This window comes from Vicugna pacos, chromosome 1, assembly GCF_048564905.1.
Source record: "Vicugna pacos chromosome 1, VicPac4, whole genome shotgun sequence".
Taxonomy (NCBI): Eukaryota; Metazoa; Chordata; class Mammalia; order Artiodactyla; family Camelidae; genus Vicugna; species Vicugna pacos.
The window spans coordinates 66722038-66747772 of record NC_132987.1 but is presented as its reverse complement, the minus strand read 5'-3'; the positions used below and the strand labels follow the sequence as shown (position 1 = coordinate 66747772).

At 33.8% G+C, this 25735-nt stretch overlaps 1 protein-coding gene across 4 annotated transcripts in view; it reads right to left on the bottom strand.

Moving 5' to 3' along the window:
• The window catches only part of GOLGB1 (golgin B1), a 72517-nt gene that overhangs the window by 33088 nt on the left and 13694 nt on the right, over positions 1–25735 (bottom strand). For 2 of the 4 annotated variants that reach the window (XM_015251715.3, XM_015251716.3), the window contains exons 2-11: positions 24492–24586; positions 23584–23736; positions 23225–23377; positions 21019–21147; positions 17529–17654; positions 15519–15641; positions 14273–14386; positions 12404–12806; positions 10731–10846; positions 1503–1617 (exon numbers count right to left, since the gene is read on the bottom strand). In XM_015251715.3, the coding sequence (XP_015107201.1) occupies positions 1503–1617; positions 10731–10846; positions 12404–12806; positions 14273–14386; positions 15519–15641; positions 17529–17654; positions 21019–21147; positions 23225–23377; positions 23584–23736; positions 24492–24584 (1525 nt within the window). In that variant the 5' untranslated portion in view covers positions 24585–24586. The remainder of the gene's footprint in view (positions 1–1502; positions 1618–10730; positions 10847–12403; positions 12807–14272; positions 14387–15518; positions 15642–17528; positions 17655–21018; positions 21148–23224; positions 23378–23583; positions 23737–24491; positions 24587–25735) is intronic. The other 2 variants (XM_015251720.3, XM_015251721.3) reach the window with 1 other exon arrangement.

Sequence of the window (25735 nt, the reverse complement as noted above, 5' to 3'; positions counted from 1 at the left end):
AACTAGATTACTGCCTGGCTCACAGGAAAGGCACCATAGATATTTGCCGAAAGAATGAATGAATGAATTTAAGACTATATATAATGTGTTTACACATTTCACAAGATTATTTGAGGAAGGGCACAGTGGTAGAAATGGAAGTGCAAAAAGGTGAGTTTAATACAAAGACTCCTAAAGCAAAGGTAACCTATGAGACTAGACACGAACACAAATACAGAAAACCTTAAGGCCAGGGATCCCTGCAGGAAAGAGCCAAGAGAATGGGACACATGTGACCTCAAAACCGTAAGAGCCACATGAAAGTGAGAGGGACTGCTTGCAAAACTACAAAATAAGCACCACGGATGAGGTCTGAAAGAAGTGGTTTGAGTGGGTTGAATAATGAGCTGAATTTGTGGTGTTCTTTATTAGCAATGGTGGGACTAGACTAAAAAAGGTATATAATCCCTAGTTTATAGCTAAGTAGAACTGTCATAAAATGGTTAGGTTGGAAATATTGGCTGTAAAGTTTAGGAAATCGTACAAACTTTACTTGGTATTCGTTCTCACTCTTAAAGATAAAGCATATTAGTCAGTTACTCCAGGATAAAATAGATCAGTAAAGTGTTATTAACTACCTGTTACTAAAACCATAAGGTCATTGTGAAGCAGGTGATAAGTGGAAGGAGGTATATCTTCATTCTTATTAACTGTTCACCCACAGTCCAATAGAATAAAGTGCTAAATTTAGTTCAATCCAACAAAACTTTATCCAGCAACCACTCATTTGCCAGCTATTATTCTAGTTCTTGGTAAAGGGTGAAGCAAAGATGGAAAAAAAAATGGCCCCTGCCTTTGAAGAGCTTATATTTTATCTCTGAAGAGCTTAAAGAATAAAATATAAACATATAAACAGATGATCTTAATACAATGTTAAAAGAATGCAAGGATGTTTCAGAAGCCCCAAAATGCATTTAACCCAAGTTGGGGGATGAGGGTCGATTTCCTGAAAAAGACAATACCCTAGTTGAGACCTGAAAGATGAGTAAGAATTAGCCAGCCAAAAGGAAAGGGATAAGGTTTCAAGCAGTATACAGCATGAGCAAAAACCAAAATGGTTTCTACCTTTATTTATACTGATCTCTGTTACTTCATCCCACAAATTTATTACTAGGAAAGTCCTTTCTCTCTTCATTTGGCCTGTTTAGGAATTTATCATTTTATTAAAGTCCATTATTCAAGACTCACTTTTGAGAAGATTTTTGACTACTCCAAAGTGAATATAACACAGATATCCTGCAGCATTTGTAGCTCATACTGCAAAATGTTATACTTATGTAAACCTTGATATTGTGCTCAAATTGTTTCATGTATATTACTCCTATCTTCAGCAACTACCAGCCCTGCTAAGATCTTTACTATCATAGAATCAGACAATCTACATGTTATACATGTATAGTGATAAAAGTAGAGGCACGTGTGGGTTCAGAAGACAGAGAATTATGGTTTTCATTTATACGTACCATTCTCAGCTTTCAGCTCCTCCAGCTCTATAGAATTAAGGAGCAAGGCTCCCTTTTCATTCTCTAGTTCTACCACTCTCTTCTGCAAAAAGGCAATACTCTCCTCAGTGACTGCCTAAATTGTAGAAAGACAACAAATTAATGATTCTCCAGTGTAAAACTCTCATACTAATGTCCAGACAGCTTCTGGCATTTTTGTCTTCTAAAAGTTCTCCAGCCATGAAATACTTTAAAAATACTATCTACTTTATCTCCCTAGGTAACCTTTAAAATAATGCTTCTTATCTGAAAGTATAAAGAGAAAATCTTTCATACAAATTTCCAGTTCTTTGGGTTTTGAATTTAAGACTGAAGACTGGATTACAAAAAAAGAAATTCCAAGTCTACTGCACATGAAAGAATATTTTCAGAATCCAAAAAATTAAAAGTGCATCCATGAGTTTTGTAAAAGCTTCAAATAATCTAACATATGTGTAATTGAAGTCTCCAAAGGAAGGGAGAGGGTCAGAAAAAATATTTGGCTAACTAATGGTAGAACATTTTCCAAACTGATGAACACTATAACCACAGCAATTTAAAAGGCAAACTCCAAGCACAAGAAACATGAAGAACACTATGCCAGGGCACATCATAACCCAAGTGCTCAAAACCAGTGATAAATCCCAAAAGCAGCAAGAAAAGAAAGAAAAGAAAAAGAAAGAAAAAGAAAGAAAGAAAGAAAGAAAGAAAGAAAGAAAGAAAGAAAGAAAGAAAGAAAGAAAGAAAGAAAGAAAGAAAGAAAGAGAGAAAGAGAGAAAGAGAGAAAGAGAGAAAGAAAGAAAGAAAGAAAAAGAAAGAAAGAAAGAAAGAAAGAGGAAGAAAGAGAGAGAAAGAAAGAAAGAAAAAGAAAGGAAGAAAAGAAAAAGGAAGAAAGAAAGAAAGAAAAGACAAGGATGACAGATTTCTTGTCAAAAACAAAATGCAAGAAAAAAGATAGAATAATAGCCTTAAAGTACTGAAAAAGAAAAAAAAACTATCGATGTAGCATTCTATAGTCAGCTTTTAAAAGTATCTTTTAGCAACAACAGAAAGATAAAGATAAAGATGAAGACTCAAACATACAAGAGCTATAAGAACCCATCACCAGCAGGCTCATGTGCTCATGAGAGAGCACACACATACATATTAAAGGAAGGAAGTCCTTCAGGGAGCAGGAAAATGACACCAGATGGAAATATGAAACTGCACCAGAGCTTGGCAAACTTTGGAGGCCTTCCACCTGTTTTTGTAAATAAAGTTATGGCCTAAAAGCCTAAACTATTTGCCATTGGACCTTTTATAGAAAAAGACTGCCAACTCTTGATCTACCTTAAAGAATGAAAAGTACCAGAAATGATAACTGCAGTGGTAGTTAAGATTTATTTTATTATTTGAATCTCCTTAAAAGATAACTAACTAAACAAAAACAAAAATTTTTGCTATAACATGTTATATTTTTATATTTTTGTTTATAAGACATTAATAAGTAAAGTAATAATAACATAAATCCCAAGAGTGAAGAAATGTAAGTATATGATTGTAAGAGTTTTATTCTACACATGAAGCCACACAGTATTATGTAAAGGTAAACCGTGATAAAAATGCAAACTATAATCCTTAATGCAGTTACTATCTTCACAAAATAAAGAATTATAGCTAATAAGATGAAAAGGGAGAAAAACAGTCATAAAAAATACTCAACCAATTTTTTAAAAGGAAGGAAAAGTAAAAAAGTAAGAAACAACAGTTGGAAAAATAGAAAACAAATAGAAAGGTGAGAGACTTTAAAACTGTATCAGTGACAACAGTAATGGAAATGGTCTGAACATTCCAACTGAAAGGCAGAGATTGACAATTTGGATAAGAAGTAGGACCAAATTCTATGCTGCATTTAAGCAATGTGCTTTAAATATAAAGACACAAATAAATTAAAGAAAAAAGATACACCATGCTAACACTAGTCAAAAGAAAAGTAGAATTGCTATATTAGTATCAGACAAACGTACATCTCAGAATAAAGAATGTCACCAAGGATAAAGAAGGTCACTTCATAATCAAAATATCTCTAATCAAAATGGCATAAAACCCCTAAATGTTTAAATCTCCAATAAGACAGACTGAAAATACATGATGTAAAAACTGACAGAACTATAAATAAATCCACCACTATAATATGAAATTTCAATTCTCCTCTCAATAACTGAGGGAACAAATAGGCAGAAAAGCAGCAAGGATACAGTGCACTTGAATAACTCTGTGAACCAACCTTACATGATCGACATTTATAGAACATTCCAGCCAACAACAGCAGACTGCACATTATTTTCAAGTACACATGGAACATTTACCAAAATAGGCAATATTCTGGGCCATAAAACAAGTCTCAATCATTGCTAAAAGACTAAAGTCATATAAGGTATGTGCTCTGACCGCAATGGAATTAAAATAAAAATTAATAATAGACTACTAGACATATCCTCAAATATGTGGAAACTAAGTAGCCAAGGGGGCAAAGAAGAAATCAAAAGGGAAATTAGTTATTTTGAACTGAGTGAAAATGAAAATACAACAGAATTTGTGAGATACCACTAAAGCAGATTTTAGAGGAAAATTTATAATGCAATATGCCCATATTAGAAATTAAAGAGGTCTCAAATTAATGGTCTCAGCTTTTACCTTAAGAAGCTAAGAAATGAGGAAATTGAATCAAAAGCAAACAGAAGAAAGGAAATAAAAAGATCAAAGTGAAATCAATAAAATAGAAAGCAGAAAACAAGAGAGAATCAATGAAAATTGGCTTTGAGATCAGTAAAGTTAATAAACCTCTGGGCAGTCTAACCTGTACAATAAAGAAAGTATAAATACCAATATTAGGAATGGAAAAGGTAACCTCACTATAGATTCGATACATTTTAAAAGAGTAATTAGAGATTCTTAAGAGTAACTTTTTGCTTTTAAGTTTGACCCTTTATATTGACAAATTCCCTAAAAGATGTAAAACACCAAAACTCACTTAAGAAGAAATATATAACCTAAATCATCAAATAGCTATGAAGCAAATAGAATTTGTACAGACAGATGCTTCCACAAAGAAAATTCCAAGAGTAGACAGCTTTACTGGTGAATTTTCATAAAACATTTAAGGAAAAAATAATACCAAGTCTACACAAAATCTTTCCAAGAAACAAAAAAGGAAAGAACATTTCCCCATTCTTCTAAAAGGCCAACATTACTCAGAGCAAAACCAGAAAAAGACATTACATAAAATTACAGACAGACAAATATTCCTCATGAATGCAAATGTAAAACTTTGAAACAAAATTTTAGCAATTAAATCCAAGAAAGTGGAAGGATAATATATCACGACCAAATGAGCTTTATCCCTGGAACGCTCATACACTGCTGGTGGGGATAGAAAATGGTAACACCACTTTGGGAAACAGTCTGGCAGTATCTTAAAAACTTCCAAACACTTCCCATATGATCCAGACACTCCATTTTTAGATATCTACTGAGAGTAAAGAAAGCACAGGTCCAAAGATTTGTAAAATAATATTCATTATTTGTAATAGATAAAAACTGTCAACAACCCAAATTTGTCCATCAAAAAGGAAATGGATAAATAAACCATGGTATGTACAATATCCTCAACAATACAAAGGAATGGATTATGGCTACATACAATAATAGTATGAATATCAAAATAGGTATGCTGAGTGAGAGAAGCCAGGAAAAAAGAAGAGTACATATAATTTATATAAAATTTTAAAAAACACAACTAATCTATAATGAATGAAAGAGTGGCAGGGCATAGGGATGTGGGGATGTGAGAGAAAACTTAAAAGAGGGCATGAGAAACATTGGGGGATGATGAATATGTTCATTTACTTGATAGTGATGATGGCTTCAGGCATATGTCAAAACTCATCAAACTGTACACTTTAAAAGTCTATAGATTATTGTTTGTCAGTTATAACTCTAATATAGATGTTTAAAAGGAAAGTAAGTTGTAGATAAGTGAAAATAAAATTCAAAAAACTTTAAATTATTAAATAGAAAGAAAGGATAAGAAAGAAACAGAAAACAGAAGAAAAAAAAAAGATGGCCAAAATGGAAGACAAATCAAATCATGTCAATAGTTACATTAAATGAACTAACCACTTGAATGACAAAGCAGAGCTTATGAGAAGAAACAAAAAAGCAAAACTTAACTATATGCTGCCTTCGAGACATTTACTGTAAAGAAAGAAGTAAGTGGAAAGTAAAGGACAGAAAAGAATATATCATGCAAACAGTAAACGTAACAGATATAACAGAACTTCCAGTAAAGAAATTACTAGAGATAAGAGTAATATTTCATAAATACAAAAAGGAACATTTTATCAGAAGGCATAAAATCATAAATGCATATGTACTTATTAAAAGAGATCCAAAATACAAAGTGACAGAGTTAAAAGGAAAAACAGACAACTTCACAATCACAGTTAAAGATTTTAATCCCCTCTTAGCAACTGGACATAAAACAGACAAAACAACTAGACAAAAGTCAGTTTAGTTTCAACAACTAGACAAAAATCAATCAAAAAAGATAATCTGAATAACACTATGATTTTAAGTGATATTTATAAAATGTTACATCCAATAACTACAGAATATATCTTCTTTATGAGTGCACAAGCTATGTTCACTAAGACAGACCATATGCTGTGTCATAAAACAAGTCTATAAATTTCAAAGCACTGAAATCATATACAGCATATTATCTGATTATAACGAAATGAAATTAGAAATTAATAATAATAAGATATCTAGAAACAAAACTAAATATCTGGATAGTTAACAACACACTTCTAAATAATCCAGGATCCAAGAAAAAGTCACAAGGAAAATTAGAAAACTCTTCAAAAACTTAATGATAAAAAACAAACATATCAAACCATGTGCTTAAGAGGGAATTTTGTAATTTTGAATGTTTATATAAGAAAAGAAGATCTTAAGTTACATGAGAAGAGATCTTTACAAAGCTAGAAAAAAGTAAAACCAAATAAATAGAAATACTAAAGAGCCAAAATCAATAAAAGTGAAAAAAAACAGCAATAGAGAAAATTAACAAGCCCCAAACTTGGTTCTTTAAAAAGATTTTTTTAAGTCAAATAATTTCTAGTTAAGTCAAGAAAATGAAGCACAAATTGGGAAGATGTTGGTTAAACAGTACAAACTTGCAGTTAGAAGATGAACAACTTTTGAAGATCTAATACCCAGCAATGTGATTACAGTTAACAATATTGTATTCTATACTTCAAAGTTGCTAAGAGACTAGATGTTCTCACAACAAAAAAGAAATGATAATTATGTGCTGTAATGGAGGTGTTACGGTGGTAATCCTACTGCAACATATAAATGTATCAAAGCAACACCTTATATTTATACAATAAGTCAATAACACCTTAATTAAAAAAAATAGGGATTAGGGTAGGGATGGGTACCACTACAGAGCTTACAAGCATAAAAGGATAAAAAGGGGATAGTATAACCAATATAACCAACCAACATAACAAAGCTTTGATATCTTCAATGAAATAGACAAAGCCTAAAAAAAAAAAAAATTCCAAACTGACACAAGATGAATAAGAAAATCAATTTATTATCAGCTCCAGGCCCCGATGGTTTCACTAGTGAATTCTTTCAAACCCTTGAAATATAATACCAATCTTACACAAACTCTCAGAAAATAGAAGGGAACACTTCCCCACTGATTTTTTTTTCTTTTTTGATACCATTATAACCCTAATAGCAAAATCTGACAAAGATACTACAAAACAAAGGAAAACCTTCATGATCAAAACAAAGACCAATAGCTTTCATAAATATGGATACAAAAATGCTTCAGAAAACAGTAGCAAACCAAATTTAGTAATATATAAAAACAGTAATACTTTATGACCAAGTGGGGTTTATCCTAACGTTACCAGGTTGGTTTAATATTTAAAAATTAAAGTACTGTACCATATTAACAGAGTAAAGAAAACTCATATGGTCATTTCAGTAAATGCAGAAAAGGCATTTGACAAAATCCAATACCAATTTTCATCAAACTAGGAATAGAGGGGAATGATCTCAGCCTGATAAAGGATATATATCGAAAACTGAAAGCTGGTAGCACAGCTAGTGGTAAAATGTGGAACACTTTTCCCTAAGATCAGGACAATGCAAGAAGGCCAATCTTACCACTTCTATGAAACAGTGTAATGAAGGTCCTAGCCATTACATGAAAAAGAAATAAAGGCATAAAGATTAGAAAGGAGTAAGTAAACTTGTCTTTATTTGCGGACGATATGATTATTTATGTAGAAAATCCTAAGGACTCTATAAAGAGACTAGAACTAATAAAACAAATATTTATCAAGCTCACATAAGCAAAATTCAATTGTATACTTACATATAAGCATCAAACAGCTAGAAAATGAAATTAGAATAAATTCCATCTACAATAGCATTAAAAAGGATTTCAGAATATTTTTAACATGTGCACAACTCCTCCAATCAAAGCTATAAACCACTGATGAAAGAAATCAAAGAAGATCTTCATAAGTGAAGAGAAATACTATACTCATGGGATGAAAAATTCAGTAGTGTTAAGATTTCAATTCTCCCTAAATTGACCTATAGACTTAGCATAATGCCAATTCAAAATCCCATCCAGCTTTTTTTTTCCAAATAGAATTTGAGAAAATTGGTTTTATAATTTCTGTGGAAATGCAAAGGACCTGGAATAATCAAAGCAATCTTGAAAAGAAGAACAAAGTTAGAGGACTTATACTACCTGACTTCAGGACTAACTACAGATTACAGTAGTGAAAACTGTGTAATACTGAAATAAGAACTGATAAATAGATCAACAGAATAGAAAGCTCAGACATAGACCTAGTTAGTAATCATTTGTTTTCAACAAAGGTACCAAAGCAATCCAATGAGGAAAGTAAAATGTTTTCAGGAAATGGTGCTGAAACAATTGGATATCTATATAGAAAAAAATAAAAACTTAACTTTATCCTACATCACATACAAAAATTTACTGAGGTTCAGACACTTAACTGTGAAAGCAAAAACTATATAGAAGAAAACATAAGAGAATATCTGCATGACTTGGAGTTAAGCAAAGTTTTCATAGATGGGACACAGAAAATTACAAACCTTCCAAAAACCTGATAAATAATAGACTTTATCAAAATTTTAAATGTCTGCTAATTAAAAGATACCCTGAAGAAAATTAATAGGAGGCAAGCCACAGCATGATAGAAAATACTCACTAAATATATCTGATAATAAACTGGAATTCAGGATATACACAGAATTAATACAACTTGATAAATAGGCAAAGAACTTGATTATTAAAATGGTGAAATGACTTGAACACATAGTTCACAAAAAGAAGATACACAGATGACCCAGAATCCCAAGAAAAAATGTTCCACATCATTTGTCATGGGGGAAATGCAAGTTGAAACCAAAATGACCTACCACTACACACCCATTACAATGGCTAAAATTTCAAAAATGGACAATAACAAATCTTAGAGAAGATATGGAGCAACTAGAACTCTCATATATTTTAGGTGAGAGTATAAGTAATACAACTACTTTGGAAAAAGATCTGGCATTTCCCTATAAAGCTATATATATTCTTACTCTATGGCCCCGAAATTCCTCAACTAGCATTTAATAAAGATAAATAAAAACATATGTCCACACAAATACTTGTATAAGAATATCCATAGCAGCTTAATTCATAATAGCCAAAGCATGAAAAAGCCAGGTATCCATCAAAAGAAAATTATAGCACAATCATGCAAAAGGAAAATGCAGTATACTCACAAAATGGAATATTTCTTAGCAATATAAAAGAATAAATTAGGATATATGCAACAATATAAATGAACCTCAAAACATGCTGAGTGAAAGAGGTTTTACACAAAAGAACACAAATGTATGATTACATTTATAGGATATAAAACAGGCAAAATTAATATATGGCAAAAAAAACAACACTGATCATCTCTGGAGGGGAAGAATGGGGCTGACTGCAAAAGGGTACTTTGCGGGGTGATATATCTTGATAGGGATTTGGGTAACACAGGTGTACACTAGACAAAACTCAATGAATGGTACACTTAATACTTGTACATTTCATGTCTTGTAAATCTTACTTCAAAAGAAAAAGAACTATAAACAAATATTAAAATCTAGTCAATGACATGAATGTTGAACTAGTTAGAGAAAAATGGACTAATGTCTACAATTTACTGTGAACTGTATGAAAAATTAAGATGAGTTCTTAGATGGATAAATGGATAGATATTTGATTAAAAAAATACAGTAAATGTTGACAGAATCTAGATGGTAGGTATACAGGTGTTCACTATAAAATCCAATTTTTCTAGAGTTGCTGAAAAATGTCTTAAAACTTTGGAGGAAAGTTGAGTTGAGAATGGGAGAACAGAAGAGATTGGAAAGCCTATATGCTAAAAACCAGGAAGCAAAAATTTTTATCAGTGCACAGTACTGCCCAGGAACCATGGGGCTCTGTTGACCAGTATGCCTGTCAGTTTGGAAGGGTATAAATCTTATAATGGAGATGAATGAATCCAGTTATCCCAGATTTACACTAGCTAATTAAGATCATCAAACTAACTCTCCTTGTTCTGATATTCAAGCTCAATAAGCAGCCTTCTAGTGATTAAAATCTAGCTTCCCACAGAGATTTTTACCAAAGGCAGAGAGAACATACTAGCCAATCAACAGGCAGTTAAATTTTTTACTGTTAGCTAATTAATGTGAGCATTATGATTTCTATAATAGACATTTAAGTTAGGTTAGACTGAACTGTATACTTTAAATCTGATCAAATCTCAGAATACCAAAAGCAAAAGTGTCTTCTCAACTGAAGAAACTGATTATAAAATTAAAAATAATGATTCATCTCTAACACAGATTTCTAAGACTGTAGAATTAGAAAGGTTCCTGAGATCATGGTGCTTATTCATTGTTGGGACACTACCTTAATGTCTTTCCTGAACCTTTCCAATGGAATAGCCTCCAAAAAAAAATTTTATCAGACAGAAGAGGCTTATACTGCTTCCTGGAATAAATTCTATTAAAACACTCAAGCAAAGACAAACAGATATTTATAAGAAGTATACATTTAATTACCTGTGTACCCTCATTAGAAACATCTGGGAAAGAAGTCTGAGATGCTGTTTCATGATTTTGCAATGTTGGTTTATTTAGAAATTGGCTAATTTCTTCAGATTTTTGCTGGAGTTGATCTAAAGAAATGAGAATAAGTAAATTGAAATGATCTTTGCCTCAAGTCTGAAACTTAGTGAGTTATTATCATCTAGGGATACACCATATGCTGTTTACACTAGTTCAGTTATCTTAATTAAAATTATGATGCCAAGGACATTTTTTTAAATTGTTTAAATACTCACAAGAACCAAAGGACATCTCAGTAAGCTTCCTTCAAAGGTAAAATAAAACATGCCTAGGTATTTTTTAAAAAGTCATTCTTTTCTTCCCCCCTTGAAAATACCTTTAGTGTCTATTTTCTTCACTCTCTACATAAGCGTTGTAAATCCTCCTGAGACTATATAGCACAGTTTTAAACATGAACATGGCTCAGTTAAGAGAACAGCATGCTCCCCCAATGTTCATAGCAGCACTGTATACAATAGCCAAGACATGGAAACAACCTAAATGTCCATCAACACATGACTGGATAAAGAAGTTCTGGTATATTTATACAATTGAATATTATTCAGTCATAAAAAAGAATAAAATAATGCCATTTGCAGCAACATGGATGGACCCAGAGATCATCATTGTAAGTGAAGTAAGCCAGAAAGAAAGAAAAATACCATACATCACTCATATGTGAAATCTAGAAAAAGAAAGAAAGAAAAGAACACTATGAACTCATCTACAAAACAGAAACAGACTCATAGACATAGTAAACAATCTTATGGTTACCAGGGATAGAGAGTGGGTAGGGATAAATTTGGGAATTTGAGATTTACAAATGTTAGCCACTATATAAAAACACATTTTAAAAAAAGTTTCTTCTATATAGCCCAGGGAACTATGTTCAATATCTTGTAATAACCTTTAATGAAAAAGAATATGAAAAATATATATGTATATGGATGACTAGGGCATTGTGTTGTACACCAGAAATTGACACATGGGAACTGACTGTATATCAATTTTAAAAAATAAATAAATAAAAGAAACTTGGGAGGAAAAAAAAAACAAAGAACAGCACGCTTATGTAACGCACTGTTTCCAGATAATGCCCCTCGAGGCTTTCTGGTTAATGTTTAGCTCTTCACTACTGTAATATAACACATTGAAAAATAAGTTTTCTTTAAACCTTATTAAAAGATAAAAGTTTCCTATAAAGAGAAATTTTCAGCTATTAGAAAAGCATTCAGATCCATCTTTAGAAGTAAGGATGACTCCATACAACTCAGTCTTCCCAATGTTTGCAACTAGATCTGGCCTGAGTTTTTGACAAATTAATTCAAATCCTACTCTTTTTAGTCAGTGAATCCTTCAGACCACAGTCATGTCTCATATAGCATTCTTTTTAATACCTGACACATAACTGTCAATAGTTTTTAGTACTATTATGATAATTACAATGCTAAGCCAGATTATAACTTTAGTCAGAGATGGGAGAAGTGAAACAGAGCTCAGAAGAGATGCTTTTCTTAATCCTTCTATTGACTCAATTGATTTAAACAAATGATGTCATCCCTAGAATTTTAAAGTAGGAGCCACTCTGGTGCTAGACAGGTGAGCTTCAAAAGCAACAAAATACCGACCTTCCAGCTGTTGAATGGTCTGGGCTGAACGAACAGCCTGCTCACTCTTTTCTTGGAGAAGATTTGAATTTTGATCCTTTAGGGCATCACAGGCAGTGTGCAGCTCTTGTTCAGTCTTTTGAAGACTCAAAATGTGAGAGGTCTTCTCTTCCATTTCTTCTCTGTGCTTCTGTTCCAAAGCACTGTACTGGGACTGCAGTTCAGCCTGGGCTTGACCGGCTTGTTCAAGCTGTTCCAGAAGATGATGCATTTCTTCCTGCAGGTTGTGGAAGGATAATTTTTTCTCTGCCACTTCAAGTTCCATCTTTTCCATCAGAATCTTGGACTCTTGTTTTTCTGTTTCTATAGTGTTCCTTAAGGTATTACATTCAGCTTCCATCTGCTCTAACTGCTGAGACAGAATCTAAGAAAAAAAGATGAAGCCACGTGAACCATAAATTCATTCTTTCATTTCAATAAGCATAGTGAAGTGCTTCTTCCAGGTGAAGCCTGGGCCAAGACACTCAAGACCAAGCCTATAATTGCATAAGATCCTCTATTATTGTTTCTTGATACTTTTGACAGTTTCTATTCATATATTTTTTATTTGTGGCATTATCATTTCACTTATGTGTCTCCCAGTATAAAATAAGTTCAATAAGGGAAGGGACTGTGTGTTTTATCATCATTGTTCTCCAGCACCCAACATAGTACATGGCATATTGACTACATGTTACTCAATAAATACTGAATAAATGAATGAATAAAGGATCCAGTCCCTGCCCTCAAGGAACTCAAGAGTTTATTGGGAGATTCACACTTAAAAAGATCATAGTAATATAAAATGATTGAGGCCATGAGAGAGATACTTACCAGGTATTAAAAGGAGCAGAGAAGGGAAATTTACCATAAAGTCACATATATGTAACTATCTCTATAGAACCTATCTAGTAAGCAACACAACTGGGATTTGAACCTGACAATCTGATGACAGCCAGAGAGGGAACTCAGGGTCAGGGCATGGGTTTTGTTAGCACTGGAGATATGGAAACATGTTTCTCTGCAAGAAAGACAGTCCTTCTCAAGGGGAGTTGAAAATTAAGAAAGGAGATGATTTTCTTGCAGCACCCAGATGAACGAGTGGAGAATGTGGACTGCAGCATTCATTACATGTTAGGATTTGGCTCCCTGGATGTGAAGGGGCAGCAACACAGGGGATCCAAGGGCTGGTAAAAGAGTAGTCCAGATGGTCAATTACAAGTCTATACTAGACAAGGAAAGGAGAGAGGCCAAGAATGAACTAACACACTGGAGGAACAAACTGAAAGGATCAAGAAATCCTAATGAGAATGAAGGTGAGTTCAGCCTGAGAAAGGGAATAACAGGATGGGTTATAGTCAGGGTATGGGATACTTGAGTTTCAGATTTTGGAACACGAGCATCCTTAATCACCTTTAGATGTGAGGGAACACTGCATGGTGGGATTATTTTAATCCAACAGAAAATTAACCAACAAAAACAAGCAAAGAAGGGACAGTATATAATGCACAAGAAACATTCACAACAGAGAAGGGATAAACTGACAGAAAAGAAACTCAAAGAAAAGAAAAGGAAAATGCAACATTCTAGAGAAAGTAGGACTCGACCCAAAATCACAAAGGAAAAGAGAGACAGTAAAAGACGTGAAACGTAAGCTACATGAGGGAGGAACTGTATCTGTTTTGCTCATCAGAATATCACCACCACTTAAGCACAGGGAATTTGTTGAAAGAATAAATAAATGGCACCAATTCTCTGAAGGTTTCTAATAGGATTTTACACCTGCTGCCTGGCGAACTAAGGTGGAAAGGAACCCTCCCACGGCAGGCAGTAGAGATCATAAGGCGATACCTTGTTTCTCTGTTCGGCAGCAGTCAGCTCCTGTTGGAGCAAGTCCACAACCTGAGCACGGCCCAACAAGGCTTCTTCATGCTCTTCAAGCTTCCTCTGCAGCACCCTCAGTTTCTGAGGAGAAAACATTTCCACATGATGTGCTAACAAATGAGCACTGTTATCTGCTTACCTTTCAAAATGCCACACAGATTGGTCTACTTAGGATTTTTGGAATGTTGAGGATGACACATTCAAGTGTGAGACACCAGCATGCCATGCTCCTCATCCAGCAGCAACAAAGAACCTCCAAAAATGTCTTCTCCAGAACACCACCAACAACCAAATGAACACAAGCAAGCCCCTGAATTAGGGAGACTTTTTAATAATTAGATATTTATTACACATATCCACCTTTAAAATTATATAGTCAATGTGCTGTACCTAAATAACATAGGTACATGTGTATTTCACTCACCAAAGAGAACATTCTCTACAGGTAAGAACCATTTCTCTTCCAGTTTCATGCATGGGACATGCACTGGATAAATATTTGTTGAATGAATAAATCAATGATACATGTATATATCAATATGCTACTTTAAAAAGTGCCATATTCTGAAACTTTACTTAGTGGTGTACTCTGAAGGACTGCCTAGAACTTGGAAGAGGTGTTTACTTAAAAAAAAAGAAAAAAATTAAATGGATCAACCAAGAAATACCACTGGAGTGCCTTCGGGTACCACACTGTACTATGCACTGAACAGAAATGAAATACTGTTGAGTTAGTAGATGATTAAGCTAAAAACAATGAAGCCAATTTTCAAAACTTACTCAGTGAACTTTTTAAAAAAAGAATTATTGGTTTAATAGAAGACTTTATGGCTTCAAAATCACTTCTTTTTACCTTTAAATTATTTAAAGTTTAAAACTGACTTCATTGATTTAAAGCTTTGGATCAGGTTTTTAATGCACAAAGGTAGCTATGACAGGCAAACTGAAGAGAAACCAACTTCTGACTACCACATACATTTGCCAATTCAACTCAGCTTTTGAGTACCAGCAACCTGATGAGAGGGGTAAGAGGCGAGGTAAGGAGAAATAAATAATTAATATGCAACAGAAGAGAAGAACACCAAAAATAAGCCAACTGATGAGCAGACCCCAACCAAGTGAAGAGCAGTGGGTGAGAATGGAAGAGGTGCTGTGATAACTTAATCAAAATTAACTAAAACGACAGTCATTCTACTAAGTTTTAGCAACACACCTGTTGCATCTCTGTTTCCACATCTGCCTGGGTTACTAACTGAAGAAGCTCATCTTCATGAAGACGAACTTGTGTTTCAAAGCGGGCATCTTTCTCTCGGACCACCTGCTGCATGGAACTCAACTGAAGACACACCAGAGAAACTATACAAGTTACACTCCCCGAATATCACACAGACAAAACTCACAGACTATTCTCCAAAGACAGACACTGGGAACTGATAGACAATAGGTTTTTTAAATTAAATTTAGAACGTCAAGGATGAGAATGTTAGGCGAGAGATACAGGCCTGATGGTAACTTCCAAATGTGAGAGGAAGCTTATTACCAAATTCAGAAGTCAGCCTATATATAAATTTTGAATAAGAATTATATTTGCATGTTTAATAGAAGTGTTTAAATACACAGAGGTATATTCTTAAAAGATCTAAGGAGATTAGAATATTAAGCAAAGTTAGATTCCTGTTAAGCCCTGGGCACTTCAATACCACACTTACGCTCGAAGAAAACTCTCAGTGAAATTGTCATGCCCTATTAATATAAACTTAAAACTAATGTATCTTTTACTCAAGATTCTCTACAATGGGAAATACAAATCCTCTTTCCAGTCTTATTTCCAAAGAATTGCTTCTACCAAAGAACTTGGTATATTTGCAAACCTACACCACCTCCCCAAGACAGCTATTTTCAGCTGCCATTATTTGCTGGCTTCTAGATCACCCAAACTGGATCTTAACAGAATGAAGTGGAAATAAATTAACTGGTTGTGAGTTGCTCATTATCAGTGTTTTTATTTTGTTTTGTTCTTGGGGGGGGGGGTGCGCGCGTGCCCGGGTGCGTGGACGTGCACGCACGCACGCGCTTATTCATTTCCTTGAAATCTGTGGTTGAGCACGTCAACCAGCTCTTACCCTGCCCATTTTGCACAGACTCTTCAACTATTGCTGATTTCTCAATTTGTGACACCTTGAATTGACTCTGGCTCTCCTTCTAGGTGGAAAAAAAATCTCCATATTTTTGACTATCTGAATTTTGGTATCACTATGAATCTGAAACCTCCCTTGGTTGTCACACGCACAGTAAGCTCCTTCACCTCTCAAAATACTTTCAGTTCATATTGCTGCTGATATATATATTTCGGCTTTCTATGTATTAAGCCACTCAGTAAAAATATTTTATATTTCTTTATCCAACCCTGTATAAAGTGTTTATACATAAAAAGGACACAATAAAAGCTTACAAGCAAAACTAAGGATTTTAGGATAGACAACTTTAAATGTACACACAGCAGTAGACCATCACAGACAGAGAGGACCACTAATAGTACAAGTTATCAATAAAGTAAACACCAAATACCCAATAGATAAAATTAGCTATTGTACAAAAGCACTTTAGGGAAAAAAATGTTTTGTGAATCAAAGGCCTTCACAAAGGAAAAATACAAGAGTGGATGGTCAAACTGGAAATTTAGAAAAATAGAAAGAGTTGAGGATGCCAGTCCCAACAGTCTGGTCCTGGTAGCAGAAATAAATATGAAGAAGAAAGTCACATACTTTTAACGCTGAATCACATAATCTATACCACTTTCTCATTACATAATCACTAAGTAATCTTCTGATTATAATTTAACTTCCCATTAAGATTTTACTATAGAGAAAGAATGGATTTAATCATTTGTACTTCTTTCGGTTTATCTAATAGTCTCTTTTGAACTTAGCACAAACCCATTCCTTCCTGAGACTGAAACTCCATGTGCTATTAAAACCAAGTTTCTGGGCCTGTAGAACTACAAAACAGCCATCAATTAGGCTATAGTATACTCATCAAGGTAAATAACACTTCCAATTTCTTCTACTACCACACCCTTGTAGTTTCTACTGTAGCATTCTAGCTACTACACTTTCATGTGCTAAAGTTTTAAAAACAGATTGTCTGAACTGACTTGTCATGTCATAATCTTGGCCTTTCATGAGTCTTTATTCCAGTGATTGTGAGGTACCTTCCACCCTACCTGAGCAGCTTGCTCTGCCTGTGTCTGGCTGAGCTGGGTTTGCAAAGCGCTGATGAGTTCTTCCTTCTCTTGGAGCTGTTTCTTCATTATTAAAAGTTCTTCCATCTCTGTTGAACTCTTAGCAAACTGAAAACACAAAAGGAAAAAAAAAATTTAAGCAAAAGAATTAACACTCTTAATTCTTTGACCTCATTTGCCCTAAATACCTAACAGTATCCTTCTAATTTCCACTTCAAACTAAAGAGAATTGCCATATATGTTGGTTTTTTTAAAAAGTAATTGTCAAAATTATTTGTCAGAGGAAAACAGAGCAATAGCAGAAGTTTTTCAGTTTCTCTGAATCCCCACATAGAAACAGAAAGCATAACTAGATAATAAAACCAAAATCCATAGACAATATTTACAATAAAATTAGGAAGGTAATCCTACAAACCCCAAAATACAAGTAAGTAGGGATAAACCACCAAAAGGGACAAGATTTGCATGGGATTAGCATCTGTGCTATAGGAAGAAGTCAGCAACAGAGCAACATCTGATGGCCTTGAGAACAACCCCCAAATAGCCAGTAAGTTCTTATTGTATAGCACAGTTGGCCCATCTTAAAACAGCAGCTTATATTGGCAGGGCCTTCCCATTCTCCAATACTGGCTGAATGCAAGGGGTCCGTAGTAGAAAGGACTAAAAGGCTAGACCAATCTAGTCCCTCTGAACTCTCAAAACTAACTCATCAGGGGTTTTTTCTAAGATACAAACTACACTAAGAAGAAACATCTAGGTGTGAAATAGAAATTAAGCAGAATAGGGGTAACAGAAATAGAAGAAAAACAAGGGCTACACATGTGCTATATAATTCATTATCAACTAGCCACGTGTGGCTATCGAGGGCTTGAAATATATCTAATGTAAGTGAGGAAGTTAATTATTAATATTATTTAATTTAAATTAATTTAAGTATAAATTACTTTTTCATTAAATACAACTATGTTTCAGTATGATTATATTTCACTTTCCCTGTTGCATCACATAAGATACTGCTGAATTGTTGTGCAAGTAACAAGTATGCACATTGTTCCTAGTGTTATAATAAACATACCAGCTATCTAGTCCACGTCAAAGGATTGATTCAATTTAAACACTTTTTTCCTACATACCGATGTAACCCTGTAATGTGTTTATCTGAATACCTTAAGCAGAGAGTAGGAGTACCAGCTGATAACCTATGCAAATCATAATTGGTCACTAAATTACAATACAAACACTTATTATTAATAAAAAATCAAATTATTTTTCTAGTTAAAAATAAATACAGATAAAAAGATGTGGTATATTCATACAATGGAATACTATTCAGCCATAAAAACCAACAACATAACGCCATTTGCAGCAACATGGATGTTCCTGGAGAATGTCATTCTAAGTGAAGTAAGCCCGAAAGAGAAAGAAAAATACCATATGAGATTGCTCATATGTGAAACCAAAAAACAAACAAACAAACAAACAAAAAAACACCATAAATACAAAACAGAAACAACAGACTCATAGACAGAGAATACAAGCTTTTGGTTGCCAAGGCGGCAGGGGGTTGAAAGGGACAGACTGGGATTTCAAAATTTGTAGATATTGACAGGCATATGCAGAATACATAAACAAGATTCTACTGTATAGCACAGGGAAATATATACAAGATCTTGTGGTAGCTCACAGTGAAAAAAAATGTGACAATGAATATATATATGTTCATGTATAACTGAAAAATTGTGCTCTACACTGGAATTTGACACAACATTGTAAAATGACTATAACTCAATAAAAATGTTAAAAAAATAAGTATAGATACATTTTTAAGTTTAAAATAAAAGTGTAACATTGATGCATAGTTCATTCCTTCTGATTTCTAAGCAGTATTCCATTGTGTGGATATACCATGGTTTGTTTAACTATCCTCCTGCTGATAGACATGTGAGGTGTTTCTAGTTTTTGGTTATTACAAGAAAAGCTGCTATGAACATGCACATACAAGTCTATGTGGTCACATGCTTTCATTTTTTACAGATGTCGCTTTAAAGTTAATATGTTTTTCAAAGTCAAATTAATTGTCCTAAAAATAATTAAGCAGTTTCTTAACACAGATGCAAATATTAAAGGAAAATGATGTTTCAGCACTCGGTTCAGTTATTGGGAAGTTTCTAAATATGTATTGGAAAAACCTGAGTACATGAATCTATTTTTTTCAACTGGAAATTTTATGAAATCTAAACACAGATGAAGTATTTCCAATGAAAACTAAGCAGCCAAATTGAGATATCATGTAAAATACACACCAAATTTCAGACTTAGTACAGAAAAAAATTAACACAAAAATAATTTTTATGTTAATCTTAAAAGTATATTTTTAATAAATTGGATTAAATAAAATATATTGTTAACATTAGTTTTACCTGTTTCTTTTTTACCTTTTGTAATGCAGCTGCTAAAAAAATTTTAAATTATACACGTGGTTCACATTATATTACTGTTGGACAATGTTAATATAGACCAAAGTGAAGGTCGGGGGAAGAAAGCAAGGAAATCTCAGAAATTCACCTGCCCTATCTTTGAGCACACACACAAAACAACAACAAAAGAGATAAGTCTGTTAATAAAACACAGTTTTCCTGAACTAAGCCTCCTTCTAAAAATTTAGGAAAATTAATTTCACACAAAAATAAAAAAACATAAAAGGATCCAAGTCAAATCCCATTCAAAGATACTATTAAAAAAGAAAAAATAACTAAGGAACATGTGAGAAGAGAGTACCATCAGCTCAAAAAACTAATCAAAACTGAAATCTATTTCAACAGGTGTTTAAAAAAACATTAAGAAAATTATATAAGACATGAAAATAAATTTTAAAAATCGGAACTAGAAAAACTCAGAAACAAGGTAACAGAATTCAGGAAGAATTTGATTCTTGTGAATCAAAATGAACTCTGACATATCATTTCAGAAAAGAAGACAAAACAAGAAGAAACACAAAAGCAAATAAACACAAAATAGAATACCTTAAATAAAATAAGGGAAAAAAGAAAAATCTTTTTAAAATGAAGAGATAAAAAGGAACTGAGAAAAACTGATGAATACTGAAGATAATCAAAGGTGGAACATAGTGATAATAGAAGTCCCTAAAGAAGAAAACATGACAAATATTACAAGCTATATAATTCAAGAAACTCTTCTGAAAAAAAAGATGTGTGAAACCATATATTGAAAAACCATACTGGGTATCTACAAATATTAGTCATGAATGACAAACGCCAATGCCCAGCCTCGCAAAATCACTAGACTTAGTGGAGGAGAAAGGAAGGAAGGGAAGAGAAGGGAAAGGAAGAAACAAAGAAGAAAACTGATAGATACACAGACAAATATCTATTGGGCATCTAGAAAAACGTATTAGTCATAGCACTTTAGTGATTCGTTAACTTAATGATTATAAAGTGACTGACACCCCTACCTGTGTGGCTTGCTCTGCTCGTGCCTGGGTAAGTTGGGCATGCAAACTGCTAATTAGTTCCTCCTTCTCCTGGAGTTTATGTTTTATCTTTTCTAGTTCCATCTCTTCCGCCGTAGAGCTCTTGTCATGCTGAAAACACAGGAGATAAAGTCATTTATTTAAAAGAATGTAATTTGCCCGATACAACCAGTTTATTATAGTTTTATCCAACTGCTGGGAGCAAGAAATAACACCTGACCTAACAACAAGGAAGGAATCCTGGAGTCTTCCAGTTTCAGTGTGGCCAAGGAGCTCCCGTTAGACCCATCCTCCCTCAGATAACCGCTGTAAACTCTGGAAAAGATAGTAAAATCGCTATCTGAAAATGCTGCAGAGCAACCCAAAGCAGGAATATGCTGGAGGGGAGTAGATACTTGGAAGAAATGGTACCAAATTCCCCATTTTTATGTTTTTTAGTCTGAGGGCAAAACCAGTCAGTGCCTGAAAGGACTAAAACTTAATAGAAAGCTCACAGTCTCACTGCCTTGAAGAACTAGAGGACAGAATTCAGGAAAACAAGGCTGCTGTTAAGTTAGGGGCAAAACATCATAAAAGAGCCAGTGGGGAGGAAGTATAACTCTTTCAAATACTCTATTTTTTTCCCCCAAAAGTTCCTCCTTAGACTGAACTAGACTCTGCTTCCCAATTGAATTCACCACCACCTACCCCAAAATGAACCTAGTCTGTTCACTGGAACTACACCAAATAATTTCACTTTCTTCTACATAATAGTCAGTCAAGCATCTGAGGATAGCCACCACTTCTTCAATTACACTTTCCACAGAACATCAGCTTTGTAGTGAGCATACAATAGTTGAAAGGCTGCTGTGACTGATTGCTAGAACTTAGAAATTATTTAATCCAACCTTTTTATTTAACAGAGGAAAGAAATGAAGCTATAAAATGTTGATTTGTTTAAGGACTCTAAACTTAAAAAAAAAAAGGCAGAGTATAAAGTGGATCATCTAAAAATCTAACAATATAGCAAGAGGGAAATGTTTAGAGGAAACAAAGCAACATGGGGAGAGATAGGTTGGTGCTACCACAGCCAAAGGAAGAAAAAATTGTGAGAGGAAAAAAAGGAAAAAAAAAAACCCAAAAAGTAAATAAAGAAGACTCAAGATGAAGACATTATTTAAGAAGAATAAGAGAAGCTTCTAAAATAAGCTTTGAGAAGTTAAATACGGCTATCATTGCAGGAAAAGAGTTATCTTTTGAGCATTAGACCCAGGAAGGAAAGACTAACCAGGGTACTCGTGAGCTAACTAGTGACCCCAAGGATTATGCCTAGAATTGATTAAAAGCTAATTTCCCAAGAGTAAAAACATTGTGAATAAGAATATTAGTGAGTCATAAGGTAAAACAGGATGAAATCTAAAAAAAATTTAAAAGTTTCTTATGTAGAGTGACATCTAAGCCAACTGTAACGTGCACATGATGTGCCAGCCTCTCTTTGTCCTATACCAAACTCTCCAAAAAAACAAAAACAAAAACAAAAACCCTGAGGTTTCTTGTACTCTAAAGAGCTGACTGAATGTGAATATGTAGGGTTTAACCATAGAGGAAAGGTAATAAGAACAAGTATTGGGACAATGCTTTATTCCTCAAAAGGCAACACTTTACTTATTTCTCTCTCCACCCCCAACCTTAAACTGTCTTGTTGGTGGCAGTCATAAACCTAGAAAGCATCCCTTATAGGAGCCCAAGGTAATCCAGCTGATTGAGCCCACGATGCATGAAACTTTAATGTATTATTACGTCACTATATGAAGACAAAGAATATTCTGTATTAAGTCACTGAACCAGAGAATTTCAGAGAAAGAAACCTTACAGATCACCTAGTTTAATCTTTGAAGCAGTGATGAAACTTCTCTAAAAGCTATGTGCTTCTCCTATCCAAATGCCTCACTACAATATTTATTTCTTCCTGTTAGCCTTTTTAATTCTTTGAAAGTCTAGGTCACAATTGATACTGAATTTCCATGTTTTCTGTTGGTCTTTTATTCTGTGTATGGCCCACAGCCCAGCTAGACTGCAAGTTCAATAAGAAAGGGTAGCATTTAGTGCTAGATTACTTTAGCCTCATAAATTTTTGTGATTAGTGAAGATGTGCCATATGGGAGGCTTTTCCTACTCAGAAAATATGTATTATACCCAATCACCGTACCTTGGAGAGTTGCTCCTCTGACTGAGGTTCTGCAGACAGAACAGTCCCTCCTTGTGCCTTCATCTCTTCTATGTGTTTATTCAAAGAAGTTAACTTGGCCTTAGCATGAAGTTTTAGTTTTTTTATTTTGTTATCAGCAGCTTTTCTTTCTTCCTGTCAGAGAACAATGATGGTAAATAAACAAATGTTTATTCATCAGTTATCTAGCATATAACAAAAGGTATTCTCAGTAGGCATCATCCTACAGCATTAGGGAAATAAGAATCAGATTCTCTAATAATCTAAGTGAAGGGAATCTAAGTGACTGTACATCTGTCTTTCATCAAATATTTGGCAAGAAAGGACAAAAACAATGATACCTGTAGAACTTCATCCTTCTGCTGCAGTTGAGCATCCTTCTCTCTAATGATTTCTTTTAGTTCCACCACCAACTGCTCTGCATAAGCCAGGCGCTCCAGAACATCCTCCTGTGTTCTATCATTAAATTCTATGTCAGGTTCTTGGGGTAATTCCTAGTATTTAGACAAAAAGTTGCCAGTGCATGAGGGAAAAGGTATTAGCATCCAACAGGAGTTCCTTCATTCCAACTTCATCTTATCTCTTGCTCAATTCATATCCTTACTTATGAAATCTTTCCAATAATAATTATTACCCAATAATTATTATTACCTAGAACATACTATCATAGCAATATATTACATATTTTGTAAATGTTAACCATTTTATAAACATTATCTCATTTATAATCTTATTATAGTAATTTTACCAAAGATAAAAATAAAGGGAAGCAAAGATCACAAACCATTAAGTGGAAGAGCCAAAATTTAAAATTTAACCACTAGGCGATACTGCTTGTCTTTTCAGAAAGCAAAACGACTTCTTTTGATCCCTATGTGGCCCTCAGAAAATACAATACAAACAGATATTCTCAAACCCAAAAGGTGTTCCAGTTCCACCATTTGTCATTTCAAACCTTTCCTGTGGAACAGGAATACATACTGGAGGAGTTAAAACAATCTAGCACTAAACAAGGGGACAAACGAGAACAATCTTTCTAACCTCATCCAGAACTTGATTCCCCTCACTGTGGCTCACAGGCTACAGACTTGGAGGAAAACGATCATTTATAAAGTCTCCATGTTTTTCTTAAACTTCTCTTCCACTTAGCACAAGGGAGGCTGCCTATATTCTTCTATCTTAAATTTTTGTCCTCAGAAGAACATGGAATATATGTCTCATCAGCTTAATTCAGAACAGAGCTACTCACAGGTTCTAAGGAAGCCTTCATATTCTCATCAGTGTCATCTCCTGATAATTCATGCAAAACAACATTAGCTAATCCTGACAATCGGCTCAGCATTTCTGCAGGAAGGAAAACATAAGAATCAGTAAAATGGACGTAGGCTTCTCCTATGATGGTAACTGTATTATGTCTAAGTGAAATAAGAAAACTGTGCAAGTAATATATATTCAACACAGACTCCAGCATGGTGATGTCTTTAAAAAGGCATTTGAGTATATACAGTGTAATCACACTCTGTTCTTTTCAGTGGCAATTGCACAGGGATTTTACTCACCATCACTAATATTTTTTAAATGAAATACAAATACGTAATTGTTTAGTGGAAAATAATACACCTTACAGGTTATCTTTAATGCTTTTTCTATCATCATAATTTCATTTACAAACATGGACTTCTAACTATTCCTTCCCCTGCCAGACTATTACTTTCTTCTACGTTGTCAAATACATCCAGGATTCAAAAATTTTTTTCTTTTATGTGTCCATGAACCCCATTCTATATGGTTTCACTAAAATTTAAATGTAATCCTTGCTCAAAGTGTATAGCATTAAATGCATATACTACAGGAAAAAAAGGAAGGAAGACTGAAATCAGCAACCTATGCTTCTATAGGGAATTGGAAAAAGAAGAGCAAATTAAAACAAATATAAGCAGAAAAAAGAAAATACTAGAGCAAAAATTAATAAAATTAGAAATAGAAAAATAGAGAAAATCAATAAAACCAAAAGTTGGTTCTTTGAAAAGATGAATAAAATGTATAAAGCTCAGTCAGGATGACCAACAAAAAAAGAGAAAAGATACAAAATATCAACACCAGATAAGAAAGGGAAGACACTACTACTGACCTAACATACATAAAAAGGTAATAAAGTAACATCACAAACAACTCTTGCTCATAAATTCATCAACATAGATGAAATGGGCCAATTCCTTGAAAGATACAAGCCGCCAAAACTCACTCAAGAAGAAATAAACCCCCATATACACATCCTTTGCCTCTTTTTTTCCTTCCTTCCTTCCTTCCTTCCCTGTCCTTATTTAATCATTCATTTATTAAGACCAGTGTCACCAGCCAGTCCATAAACTCTTTGAAAGTGAAAACTGTAATGTTTTCATATGAAAAATCAAAATAAATTAGACTGTGCATAGCATTAGACAGGTGATTATGCTAAATCATATGCATAGTGACAAAATACTATCAAGCTTT